General features: G+C 47.6%; 1 protein-coding gene across 1 annotated transcript in view; it reads right to left on the bottom strand.

The window, feature by feature from the left end:
- Nucleotides 1–126: 126 nt before the first annotated feature.
- Nucleotides 127–14,186, bottom strand: part of LOC126533856 (sushi, von Willebrand factor type A, EGF and pentraxin domain-containing protein 1-like) — a 59,753-nt gene continuing 45,693 nt past the window's right edge. Inside the window, exons 14-19 of the mRNA XM_050181051.3 lie at nucleotides 10,720–11,057; nucleotides 6,425–6,641; nucleotides 5,795–5,956; nucleotides 3,795–3,956; nucleotides 1,926–2,087; nucleotides 127–552 (exon numbers count right to left, since the gene is read on the bottom strand). Of these exons, the coding sequence (XP_050037008.1) occupies nucleotides 470–552; nucleotides 1,926–2,087; nucleotides 3,795–3,956; nucleotides 5,795–5,956; nucleotides 6,425–6,641; nucleotides 10,720–11,057 (1,124 nt within the window). The 3' untranslated portion in view covers nucleotides 127–469. The remainder of the gene's footprint in view (nucleotides 553–1,925; nucleotides 2,088–3,794; nucleotides 3,957–5,794; nucleotides 5,957–6,424; nucleotides 6,642–10,719; nucleotides 11,058–14,186) is intronic.

Raw genomic sequence — 14,186 nt, 5'->3', positions numbered from 1 at the left:
GATCGCTTTTCTTCGCCATTAAACTTGCATCCGACGCAACAAACTTATTTTACTCACACCTGGACGTTTATACAGCTGTTCGCATTTGCCCGCTTTGAGCGTACTCGATTAGTGCCGGCCACGAACCAAGCACTACACAACACAGCAGACGCGTTGGCGGTGCGCCCAGTAGATGATACGGTATTTAAGAGATAGAGCTAAAATGATGGCATGTGGCGTCATTCCACAACAGCCCGAATTCCTTCAATCTACGAATAGCACTCGTAAATCACCGTCAAAACGAGGACTGCCATTTTTGTCGGTGAAGAAATACACCTTGGCTACATACGGTAGCCACCTTGGCGCGCTTTTATTACGAAACGCGCGTCGTCTTGTGACCTAAACCGCTCCTTATTTATAACTTGTTACATTTCTCTTATTACAATACATTCTCTCAATTCATTACATTCATTACATTCATTACATTCTCTCAATCCTGCTTACAGATGAAGTCGTGCTGGCGAGTGACGCATGTTCCATTCAAGCATGGGTTAGAAGCGCAGTGGTTAATTTCTGAAAAATAAAGAAGAAATAGAAGAAAAAATGCATATTCTTCAAGTGCGAGAAGCCCTATAATACGACAAATAAATCTGCAAGGGATGAAAATTCGGTAATCGGTGAAAGCTTTGCAGATGTAAAAAATTGGTTACAAGTAATACTTCATGCATCAACACACACGCGCACGCGCGCGCACACACACAGGCTCCCCAGTTTGATTTGTCTTTTGCCGCGGGGTATCTCAATCTACATTGCAGAATTAAAAGAATCTTGTTAAAAGTAATGAATCTATTGCGATGAATTGTTTGCATAGGCAGCAATAAATAGCAAATTTCGTTTTCTTGGCATGTTTGTATTTGCTGTATAGTAGTCAGCCAAGCTGAACACTACTACAGAAAACAGGTAAGGATTTACTCCTCGAACAGTGGACAATGCAGCCCAGTCGAAGAGGTTGCTTCGAAGTCCGCAGGGCAGTTTGCCACTTATGTCAGAGAAAATGGCATCAGTTTTAATTGCTGGAAGACCTGTCGTAAAGTACACTTGTAACGCCCTTTGAGTTTAGTGTTTGAGACACAAGTAAATTTAGGCGCCGACAGATATCTGCATTCACAGCACTAACTTATTTACTTGTGGTTATCGCTGTTTTAGCAGATGTTATCTGAGCCGTAAGATCGCACGCAAAATATCGAAAGACGTTCTAAGGAGCCGGAAAGCTATCTCTCTGGGACCTCTGCCGAACCCAGAAATGCAGGTGTTTGACGAAGCAGCAATGGCTCCAAGAACCTGATGGTTGTCTCCAAGAATAAATGCCAGATTGAAAAAAATAACTTCATTTGTTCGAAGAGTTTTTTATTTAGTTGCGCAACTTGACTCACAAGATTGCCAATTGACTGGTTAACTCGGGGACTTTATAACATTTTGGAGCACACCGGACCTTTTAGATGTGTCGTAGGTTTTAGTAACGTTACCCAATGCCGCACTTTAACGCAATCCCAATCGGCTGCACACCATCCCCCTACTTTTGTTTTCGGTGTTTAACCCCAGTCTGAATACCGCCACTGCTACCAGGAAAGGAAACTGCCACTTCATGGCTTGCACGAGGACTGCACAGTTACTGAGTCACCACGGTGGCTTACTAACATAGCTATCTCGAAGCCCCGGCGCTTGTTCTTGCGAACTCCTCCTCCTACTTGCCGTCAAGGAACTTCGTGATTTCTCGATATATGGCTAGGATGTAGAATCTCTGCACCAACTGCAAAGGCGCGCGTTCTCGAGATTGAGCGCGCTCTTCTAAACTGTTGACGCAACCTTCCATCAACAAATATTGCGAAGTTCTAAGAAGCTTCGTTGTTTCCTCAACGTTAAAGAATGAGTTTTCTTTTCCTTACCGACGCAGTCATAGCTGGATTGCGATCCTTCGTGGAGGTTTGTTTTCGGAACCGGGCACTCGACGCATGATTTCCGACCACTCATCTCCTGGTAAAATCCCCTCTTGCATGGAGCGCAGGGTTCTAGGCCACTCTCCGAGTACGTTCCCGGCTCACAGTACTCTGCAAAAAAAAAATATCACCTACGATTACTGCCTAATGCGAAATCTGAGCGCAGCTCTCTGCGTGTTTTCACATCGCGATACATTGACTGGGGCGGACAAACTGTTTCCCGCGGCACGTTGCAAAGGGAGCGAAGTGTGGCGCAACTGCCTCGCTAAGCGGGAGATCGAGAGAGGCAGTGCGTGGGTGACGCTTGGGCGCGACTCACGTCAGCCGCAGCAAACAGACCTCCGCGAATGCAGCGCTTTGTTTTTATATGTAGTATCGTTGGACGCGCTCGCCGCGTGCCATCGGTGAACAGGCGACGCCGGATACTCTGGCGCCATCTTGTAGCCATCCTCGCCACAGAGCACCGCTACGCTTTTCTTCCCACGCTTTCTGCATACCCTCCTCCTCCACTTTCCGCCCTATGCTTTCACTGTAACCTCCTCCTCCGCTTTCCTCCTCGCGCTCTCTTCGCTTTTCATCCCTCGCTGCGCTCCGCGTTCGCTTTCATCCTTCGTTCCACTCGTTCGCTTGGTTACGCCGAAGACGCCGACGCCAGGCACGCCGATGCTCAAAGCAGGAACGGGCGGCAAAGAGTTACGTTCTAAAAGGCTGCAGTGACTTGACTCGAGTGTCTCACCAAAAACGTTGAACAGTAGTCGGGCGCGTTGTAGACCAAACCAAGAGGTACGCGTGCATAAGATCCCGCTTCTGAAAATCTGCGGCATACAGGAGTAGAACGGCCATTCACTGCATACATGGCGAAGTCTTCAGGTGCTTAATTTGCCGAGTACCGTTTCAATCCTATAACTCAGTCAGAGTAATTATTCGCAGCAATAGCGCGGGATTCTTTGCTGCCTACCATGCGCAGACATCTACTTACACAGCGTATACAGAAAGCAAGCTTCGCTTTACCATTAGGTATATTGACCCTTTTGGACATTTTAGGGGAGTAATGAAGATCTCACAATGCAAATATTTCAAAATTTTAGGAAGGAACCATGATGTAGCACTTGGAACATAATGATTGGGAACGTATTGACCCTAAGTACGTTTGCTTGCATATTGTGATTTTTGTTGCGCCATGCAGTGCTTCTTGAAACACTGTGGCAAACAAATGAACATGAGCAACTGGTTTTTAGCTGATAAAAGCTGTTCGCAGTCAAATTCCGTGGCACGTGCTTGTGTCCAAAAATACCTGCGCGCGTTTCGAAAAATAGGGCGTCGAAGGTAGCACGCAAAACTCAATGGTTGGTTTACGAACAGCATCACCATTACTACAATTAGTGACCGCGAACAACTCCGGTGCATAAAAGTCCCTTCGTGTGCTCAAATAAAATGTCCAGTAAACGTAAGGTTATTTTGGGCGTTTGTTGTATTTTGCAGACATCTTTTTTTTTATGTAAAAGCAACGTAGCGTGCACGTAAGTGGAAACACAATAGTCTTGCAAGATTAAAATCAGTGCAGCGAGTTAGAGAAAGCCTTATGAGCTTCGTTAATTCCTCTTGGTGCTCTATGGCGAATCCAAGACAGTATGTATTATGGAGAGACAGTATCTAGATACAGTATGAAGTACACAGTACTTCAGACTGCGATAGAACTTTGCTGAGACACTGTGATAGATTTTTTCCGTACATAGTTAAAGTTTCTAAAAGTTCCTAGTGTAGCTGCACAGTGCTAACAGGTGAAACTGGGAAGACGTGAAGAATTCTGAAACTGACTTTTGCAGTCGGTGATCCGATCACTGCCATAGGCCTCGCTCGAGGATCCTTCGGGACAGGTTTTGCACTGCACCTGCTGGTGTTTGTCCTGGTACGTTCCCGGAGGGCAGGCACGACATGTTCCAAGCCCGTTTCTGGAGAATGTGCCCGGAGCACATGGCACTGCAGGTGGCATAAGAGTAGCATGAGCAATCTATTGCGGAAAGTGATTGAAACATTGAATGAGAAAAGGCAGAAAGGTTTGCCGATATATATACTGCTGTAGTTACTTTATTTTGTTTATATAAGCTGAAACCTTGCTAGCTGTGTGTGCCGTTTTTCTGGGGCACAGAACCAGTCAAGCCCGGTGGAGTATTTTCGACCGCGTACCAAGCATTTGCAGGATGATGCAGAAACTTGCCGATTCGTTGCTAAATCACGCAACCGATCAAACATGGTGCGATGTGTGCTTTTGTAACGCTTCGCGTGTTATGTTGGCGCAGTATAGAACCAAACATTTTTCTTGGCAGCATAGCGTTGGGCCCTTTGCATGTTACAAGCTGTCTCCGGCAGCTACAGTTTTGAGTACGGGTCTCCAAGAGACTAGTGGTTTGTCTCTGCAGTCATTCTGCCCCGCTGGCACTACTACACACGACATAAAACATGGATTGAGACAGATGCCCGCAGATGCGCAGCGAGCTCGAGCACCGGTCTGCCCGAAAATAGAATGACATAGCACCTGCCAGATATGCAATATCAGGCTGAGTACTGTGCGGCCCCCTTTCCGAGAGGCCTCAACTTTTTTGCATTAGTTGCTCTTTAACACAAGCACGCACGCTAAGCTATCACGTCCTCTGCTGCGCAAAACATCACTGAAGCATTTTAGAAGGAAGTTTGTGCAGCTCTACAATAAAGTTTGCAAGACGCTACAAATTTTGAATACATATAAAGGCCACACAGGTATGCACCATGAGAATCAGCACGATGATTTAACGGACAGAAAAGCACACTACAATTTCCCGCCATAAATTGTACGTGATAGCCTCCTTTCAGAACACCAATCTACCTCCTAGACCAAAAATCATTTTCCAGGCCAAAAAAAGAAAAAGAAGGCGCCTTATAGCCTTCGTGTGTCTACTTCCTTCCTTTCAGGTGATCTTTCTGAGTGAAAAAAATCTATCCGTTGAATATGGGCTGGTACGGTCCTTGCAAGCTCTGTCACGTGAGCTTGAGGGCCAACACTTGAAGGCTCAGTGAAATGTCCGAAGCGTCCTGTTCGAGCTTTTACAGCGGATCTTCACAACCTATATTGTCGCTCTGCCCTGGTTTCGGGTCAGAGCCACAACGTAGATGGGTGCTAGGGACTGGCACGCTACGAAGAGATTATGCAGACAGATGAACGAGCGTAAGGACAATAATTTCTCCACCCTTGTATTTTCTGCACTAGGAGTGCCTGGAAGTTTCATTTAAATAAATATATACGCCTCAGGGAAAGCTTCACGAACGCACACAAACAGGAAGCGCAGACATCTATACGCCATTCAATTGGCCTAACGATAGAACATTATTGTTTGTGTTGCAAAAAAATGTCGTGTATTTGTCTACACTTCCGAGACGAAGTTCCAGGCAGATGTGCGCAGTAAAAAGAAACGAATGAAAACATCGTTTGAAAGTGTACGAGTTGAAACAGACAGCTAAAATAGTATGCAGGACAAATATTGGGGCATAATAGGCCGAGTTGCTGTCCGCGTCACATAATTTTGTGTTGACGTTTTCCAGTCGTCGCGACGAAAGCGACTGCATCGTGCAGCGCCAGCAATTTCTCTCCTAAATACCCAAGGCCTATTCTATTGAGTATATCGCGAACCATCACAAGTCGAAACATTTACGACAGAATCCTTTGTCTCTGTTTGTGACACACTCTACCGCCGCTCTGAAATTGGTGCCGTTCGTCCTGGTGTATCTTCTGACCCACTGCGACTCTTTGAAGAAGGGCCCGTTTGAAGCAGCAATGAACCCACCTTGGCAGTCATCAACACTCGTACTCTTGGAAGCGAAGGTGACAGCGCCTTCGGGACATGGTTTGCAGGACACGGCACCGTCTTGGTCCTGGTAAGTTCCCATGGGACAGGGAGAACAGAAGGCCGCTGTGCGGTCGTGAAAGGATCCTTTCGGACACTTGACTGCGAAGGAAGGGAGCGATGATGACAGTGATGATGACCGACGCTAGTTATTACTCTCATTTATGGAACCTATGCACTGGGAGTGATTAGACTGAATTTTATCTGATGAAGAAGCTTCGAAACTCGTAGGCGATGAATTGGTAATAAATAATAAACACAAAATCAAGAGAATTACGTGCTAGCGACGTAATGCTAGCAACTCAAGGCCGCTCAGACTAACACGCTCCCACACCACACACTCTAAGAACAAGAAATAGCTGAAATAATACACGAAATAATAACAATATTGACAGAACCAAGGTATTCAAGATGGTTTCTGGTGATATACAGGTAAGATATATTCCCCGCGCGACGTTTTCTACGGAACTCACAATTATTGCCAAACAACAATGAAGCATTTGCCAGAGGCAGAAATAGGCGGCCATTCGAGGAGGGCATTCACTGGTTATTTAGTGTCAGTGAACTCACCGCAGTCTCCATCGCCGTTCAGTGCTTCTCCGTCCGCACAGACAATGGCGAAGTCTCGAGCGTAGTAATCTTTCAGGCGCATTTCCATAGTCAGGTGTTCCTCGCTGCTCACTTCGTTCAGTACAGATGGATCGATTTCACCGATGGCGTCCAGAATTGTGTCCACTGCTGCGGAGAGTCCTTGCGTTTCGTTTCCAAAAGCATCTGCATTGCTTTTCTACAAGCCGTTAAAAAAAAGGCGTGTGAACTATTGCGGACGAAATAGAAGACCAGGTGGACGTACATAACACACGTATCTATATGTACTGAAATTTGGCCTACAAGGGTGATGATGTAATGTTGCATAATTGAACCTCAGATTTCCATTGTTTGCAATATGTTTTAGTTCCATTGTGAGACCCTACATTTCTATCTAGGCTCTTTATCGACTTTCTCCATGACGAGTTTTTTCATTCGATGTCTTTTATTTTTTTTTTTTACGCGCGCATGTGCATCGACCTTTGCTTTCGCGTCGACTTTGGTTGACACGCCTTTCTGTTTGACCAAAAGGCCATGTAGGCCAATGCCACAGATAGTGTAGCCTATGATGCAATGTAACTATATTGGGAGTTATTACGCCTGTAACGCTACTTTTACCAACTTTGCCACTAATTCTCGCTTCTTGTCTAGTTCATACCTACGTTTCAATTTCTGTTGTGACTGGCTACGACGCAGGCGCCAATGGGCCATTTTTTTTAGACCAAGAAGCCAGACAGATACCAAGATTCAACGTATGCGAAACCCATGTGAAGTCGCCAAAGACCTGGTCTTCAAATACGCTGTCCTAGAGTGACGTGATTATTAATGATGTGCATGCGAAATAAATATAGAAAAAGGTGGCTATGCTGAAAAGCAAAGTGATTTAAGCTATATATTCGTCCGCATACTATTGCCCAAGAAGAGCGTCAAAGCGAGAGAATTGCCGTATTAAATAGAGGGCAAAATATGAAAAAATGAGAAAATTTCTTAATATCAATAAAAATCAAAATTTTAGATGCAGTTGCTTACGTGTTCTGTATGCTGAATTCAAGTTACAGCAGATAAATTTTATAATTGGTTCTTTTATGTAAAATAGAAAAAAAACGTTGATCGTGTCTGGACAAGGCTGAATCGCTATCTAGAGAAAGTTCGCTGAGTAAAGGTAAAAAAAAAATGTCAGGAATATTGAAAACTTTGAGGAACAAGAATTGGGCGTGATCGAAACCAACTTATTTTGACCATTTATCTCTCATCGGGAAATTATAACAGCTTTGAAATATGGATTGGCTGAGAGGCTAGTTGAGTTATTGTCACAGAAACTACCGCGCTTCAAGACGTGACACAAAAGAAGAACCACACACACACACACACACCGCGCAGTGTGTGCATGCGGTTCTTCCATTGTGTCCCGTCTTGGAGCGCTGTCCTTTCTTTGACTTTGTGAAAAAAAAATGTTTCCTCAGTGCACGAAGCATTCGAACTGAGATTCCCGCCCAACGCTTTTGATATCTCTGCCCGAGTCCTTGACTGGTAAGATGGTCACTTTTCTAATTTACGTAGCAAAGCTTGAAACATAGTAAGTTCTTTATTTATCCGTTAAAACGTTTGACATGACATCGTGCGCCCGTACAAGAGAATTTCGCAGTGCTCTCTTCGTGGACCACGCGCTTTAATCGATCGATCGATTACTGGGAAAGAGTTTGGTTGCGTGGCATGCTGAGCACACGCTGGATTATCTATAACGATATCAAAATCATTCGAACTGCATGATCTACCTATTCCTAAACTACTGCTTGATTCATGATCAGGAGTGAAGCTTTCCTCCTCCTCTCCTTTGCAGGCGTTGGCCGCCCTCCTTCCGGGTCCAAACTGCTCACATCCACGCTGCCTACAGATTAGACTGCATCACTTCTTCGCGTTCTATTTGTCGAATTACAATCCACGTATGTATATCTATCTATCTATCTATCTATCTATCTATCTATCTATCTATCTATCTATCTATCTATCTATCTATCTATCTATCTATCTATCTATCTATCTATCTATCTATCTATCTATCTATCTATTTATCTATCTATCTATCTATCTATCTATCTATCTATCTATCTATCTATCTATCTATCTATCTATCTATCTATCTATCTATCTATCTATCTATCTATCTATACACTACAACTCTGTCAATTCTCTGTCAAAAGAGTGGTAGCACAATTTTAAACTGACGATCTACGTTGATGACTTGACGGTGTGGACCACGGAGGACACGAGCATCGGCGAAATGCAAGACCGACTGCAGCGGGCCGTACCTGCTCAGGATTCGATATCACGAAGCGCTGGGGCTGAAGGAAACATTTCTTGCGGAAGTCAGGGACGTCATACAGACGGAAGACATGCCGAAGAACATGCACCCGGTGCATGACGTGCAAAGACGGAAACGCAGGGTGGTAGCCATCCTCGAGGACCACAGAAGACGAGACGGCGTCCTCTTCGTCGATGCAGCTAAGTACCCGCGGCCAGCCGGTGACCGGGATGGTGACGTGGGACGACGACCATCACCGCCGCTACAACGAAATGTGCGAGAATAACCGTAGTTACCAACAGCACCATCACTACTACTACTACGACAAAAATGGCGGCAGCAACAGCGGCAAGATCGATACGGCCGGCCGACGGCTGCGGCGCCCGCCTCTTCCATGGCAGGCGTAGATACGAAGGGAAATATCCGAGTCACTGCATCAGCGAGGCTGCCGTCGGCCGGTGCAGCGGAGGTGATGGCCATAGCCCTCGCGGTACTCCACGGAGGTGCGGAGGATAGCCTGATCATTAGCAACTCCAAATCAGCGATTCGGAACTACAGCAAAGGCTCGGTGTCCGCGGATGTAGCGGGCATGCTCAACGCCAGGACGGAAGACTTCGGGTGCGGTACGATTACAAACAAGGACCTCAAGTGGTTCCTCGCGCACGTCGGGGAGCTTGGCACTAAAAACAACAGCAGCAGCCGCGACAACAATGCTAACGGCCGAAGACACACCGACACCCCCCCAACCACAACGAGCGCGCCTACCTCGTCGCGAGGCAGCTTACCCGCCGCGACGCGGTCACCCAGAGGGCAGCCGCTGCCGTTGTTGTGCGGGACCCCAGCAGAGGAGTGACGGCGACGGCGGCGGCCACTCCGTCCGGCGCCGCCGCTGTCGTTGCCAACACAACTCAAATCGCGGCGGACGTACCTGGAGACCACGGGAACGCCGACCGCGATGCCGAGGAGTTTCCGGCCACATACCTAGAGGTGCTTGGTGACTACAGGAACGACAGAAATATCCACAACCCCACGGGTGGCTGGACAGGTCCCAGGTGGTCGACCTGAGACGGTTGCAGGCGAGCACTTTCAGCAACCCCTACCACCTGCACCACCTATGGCCCCGCGCTGCACCCGTCGTAAGCTGCCCGTGGTGCGAGCACGAACGGGCCAATATGGCCCATGTGCTTTGGGAATGCCAACGCCATGAGGCAGAAGGACCAAGAGGAAGCGGGAAGGGAACAGCAGCACGCTCTGAAGCGGGGCGCCTCGCTGAGAAATGGCAAGCCGCCCTCCTCAGCGAGGCACCCGAAGGCCAGGAGTGGGCCGTCCAGCGGGCCAGGTCCATTTCCGAGGATCTCGGAAGATTTTCCTAGGGCGACGGACCCCTGGCTGCCTAGCCCCGGGCACCAACAGCAGTAACTGTTGGACAAATAAAGTTTATTCAAATCCTATCCTTGCCGCTTCTCCCACTTCAGTGCTGGGCTATTTGTCAATACGATAGCCACAACAACTGAACTGGGTGTAGGGGTAAAGACGTCAGTTTAAAATTGTACTACCAGTCTGTTGACACTGAATTGACAGAATTGTAGTAGGCTGTTCTCGGCAGAAAGGTGCGCTACTTCACCGCTCGGTTTGCTTGCAAATATTCTGCGAACCAGAATAGCGTTCCTAGCAAACACACGCACGCGCAGAGAACGAAAGGTCTAGCCGAAACCGATTCCCAAGAGCGTGGGATCCCGATAATGTTTACGCAATGAGTGAACAGTTGGTTGACTGGGAGAGGTGATACTCGACACTGCACCCTACGATGAAAGAACTTCAAAGCAACACCCACAGCGTTAGCAACGCGGACGTTAAAAAAAGTCGCAGGATGAAAGCTACTTGAACTCTAAATTAAACTATTCCTCGTCCACCAAGCATTTCTGTGCCCGCGTGGCAGAGCGGGGAAACTAACAACAAAGCAAGTTACACTCACGCCAACTTCGAGCACGAATTCGGCGTCAACCGCTGCGATTGAGGTGTTACCAACGGCTTCCCGGACTGCACTTCTCGCCAACCTCGTGCACCGGTGGCCACCTCGGCCATCCGCTGCTTCGTACGCGTGCGGCTCCGTCAGGTTACCGCACGTTACGGCCACGGTGGTAATATTGCACGCTTTCTCGGAGGCGCAAAACGAAACGTTTTTCTTCACGATCTCAAAGTTTCTGGTGAAGGCCTTCCTGATCCTCTTCTGTACGCTGGCTTCCCGGCAGTCTCCTTTGTAGTAGTAGTGGGCGCGGTACATTTTCTTTGCCTGCACCGGTGACGATTTCGCTGGGGCAAAGCAATAAAAAAAATCGGATTATTCGGACTGGTTTTAAGGGTAATTTTGCTGCATAGTTGATAGTGGACAAATCAGTGTAGAAGGCAAAAGATGCTGGAAAATGATAATTAAAAAAACGGCCAATCACTTCACGGGAGATTTTACCCATCTTGGAATAAAAAGAAGACGAGAGGAAGATAACTTATTTGATTCACTTTTCATTATTCATGAAATAAACCATTTTATGCAGTTGTGGCACCAAGCCTTCTTTTCGGTAAACAGCTCTATTGACTTCAATGCGAAAGGGGATCTCCTATTTTCTATATCAGGGAATATAGGCGGGTTTCCATGATTTCAGAGGAAAGTTTAGCTACGGAGCTCGGATATAAGTAGTAAATGGGAAAATGGGAACGGAGAAATCTTCTTTTCAGCAACCGCTGTATCGATTTTTGTAAGGCTTCCAGCTGCATTTCAGAGAAGGCAACATATAGTTACTAAAAGAAGAGAATAAACTTCAATGTAAAGAATGGTGCGGCAGTTTTTGTGTTGGTGATCTCAGGTGGCTGCTCGAAGTCCTTGGTCTCGGGCGGGATCTTCGGCTAGCGGGACGGCCCAGAGCTGATCTCCGAGCTCCGAACTTTTGAGGACCGCCTCGTAGCGGCGGCGACGCCGACGTAGAAGGTCCCGGCGGCCCCCGCAACCGGGGTGGCGTTGGAAAGCAGCGAGCTCGAGGCTTCCTGTACGCTGCTAACATCCACCGTTATGGACGCGTCGCGAACAGCAGCGGTTTCGGTACCGTTGTAGAGCATAGCAGAATTTATAGAAACAACAACGAAAAAATGAAGTGTCAAGTTTGCATCTTTGCAATTGAACAATAATAAAGAAAAGCAGTATCACAGTTCTGCAACTTGCAATTAATAATACACTTAAAGCGGCAAAAATTTATGCATTATAGTTCAACAAAACAGGTTGCTGGGTCAGTGGGTGCACGCATAATTACAAAGGAAGGGAGCAAAAAGTATAGAAGGAAAGGCAGGGAGGATAACCAGTTTAGCTGAACTGGTTTCCTACCCTATACATCGGAGCGGGTATGAGGGGGATGAAAGATAGGGAGGAGAGACAGAGAGATCACATAGCACAGCACACACATCGTCAGTTACAGTCCGTCACTCTTGCGTGGTACATGACATCACTGCATAATTACCAACATTGTGGTACAGCAAAAGACAAGCCAAAACCGATGTAAACCATCCTTTGTAATACACAGTAAAGAATATAATTTTCTGGGATACGGCTGTGCATGTTCCGCATTTGCTGTACACCTGAGTATGTAATATGTGTGCTTTTGGAAGCAAATCAGTTGGAAGAGTGCGCCTTTCAACGGTTGCTTTTCGTAGGGATCGTAAGGATCTTCCGGATCGGTCCACGTATGAGGAGTGCTTAACGCCTGCTTCACCTCCGCCGTGGGTCGGCCCGATATTGCACAATCTTCTGGATCGGCCCCCGTTTGGCAAGTGCTTAACGCCTGCTTCACCTCCACCGGGGGTCGGCCCGGTATTGCACTTTCTTCGGGATTTTGTGTGTGCACAAGGACACAACCCTGACGAACTAGTCCTTAACAGCTTCGCTGTAAAATTGAAGAAGTTGCATACTACTGCGGACCTTTAGGGATTCACTCTGACTGGACGCTGCTCTCGGTATCTGATCCCGAACTCACGAGCTCGTCATCAAGTTTAAGACTTCACACGTAACGACATCTACAGGTTCCGAACTGGTCGCTCTTCGCGCTGCTGTCGAATACATTGAAAAACAACCATGTAACAAAGGGGCAATATTTTGTGATTCGAAAGCAGCCCTCCAGAGCTTGCGAGGTTTACGACGTGACAGTTATGAATAGCTGGTGTCTAAAATCAACGAAACTTGCCATTGCGCTTCTGAACGAGGACATGATATCATCTTTCAGTGGCTGCCGGAACATTGTGGCATCGTAGGTAATCACCTCGCTGATAACGCGGCCTGACATGCCCACGCGCGTCTTGAGTCTGCCCACGAGGCTGCGCGTGACCTCACCGACCGCGCTTCCTCTATAAGGAGCAGTGACTCCCCTCCTCTCTACGGTCACAGGGACGCTCCCGCTACTCACAACGAGATTATTAAATACTTCTACATGTCCATAAGGGTCTTTCCACCCCCTCACCCCAAGTTGAATAGGGCGCAAGCCGTTTCGCTTAGGCTCCTACAGACCAGCACATATCCGTGTCTGTCCGCTCTCCACGAGGCTTACCCCGACGTGTGTCGCGACGACGCCTGCCCGTCCTGCGGCCAGACCTCCACTCTACCTCACATGCTCTGGGAGTGCGGGTCGACATACCCCAAGTTCATCAAGGAGGAGTGGGACTCGCTTTTGCGTAGCCCCGCTCTAGAAAAGCAAAACCTGGCCGTCCGGCGTGCCCGCGACCGGGCCGGTGGGCTAGACCTGCCGGTCCCGACGTGGGACTAGCCGGGTGCGCGACGAGTTCGCGTCCTCGCCGGACCTACAATAAAGTTTATTCACTCACTCACTCACTCACTCATTCGTCGCAGTGTCGTCTGTTCACCGCACCATCACGACAGGAAGAAGCAAAAGAAACCTCGTCACCACCGCGCCACGAGAAACAACGCCACAGCAGCGGTCGTCGCCGGGTTCGCGGAATTCCCTCGATCTTAAATCTCTGCTCTATGTCTTGAACATGCCATCTGACATCTACGATCTCGTACGCGGAATTAAGGACCAGCGGAGGGAGCAAGCGAACAGCGTCGATAAATCTGACGGTGCGCGCATCTTCCTGTGCACTGCGAAGCATGCATATATGCGTGCGTGGTGTTGAGCAAGTTAGGATTGTATACGTAAGGGCAGAGATCAAAACGATGAACGCATTAATTGAAGCGTTGTGTATAAGGACCGGCCTCTGTTTTATCACAATGGCTTTTACGCTTTCTTCCCGAGTGTGCTTTTTCAAAAGGCAGCTTTCTTGATACTGCGTTTCTACATGAGACATTATCTGCAATGCGAGCACGTGCAGATACGGTTCTTGAAATTGTATCTGGTTCTGGCAATTCCACAATTAGCATAGGGCGCTCCTTTGTGTGTTTTCTTTTTG

This window comes from Dermacentor andersoni, chromosome 7 (genome assembly GCF_023375885.2).
Source record: "Dermacentor andersoni chromosome 7, qqDerAnde1_hic_scaffold, whole genome shotgun sequence".
NCBI lineage: Eukaryota > Metazoa > Arthropoda > Arachnida > Ixodida > Ixodidae > Dermacentor > Dermacentor andersoni.
This window is presented reverse-complemented; position numbering and strand designations above follow the sequence as displayed.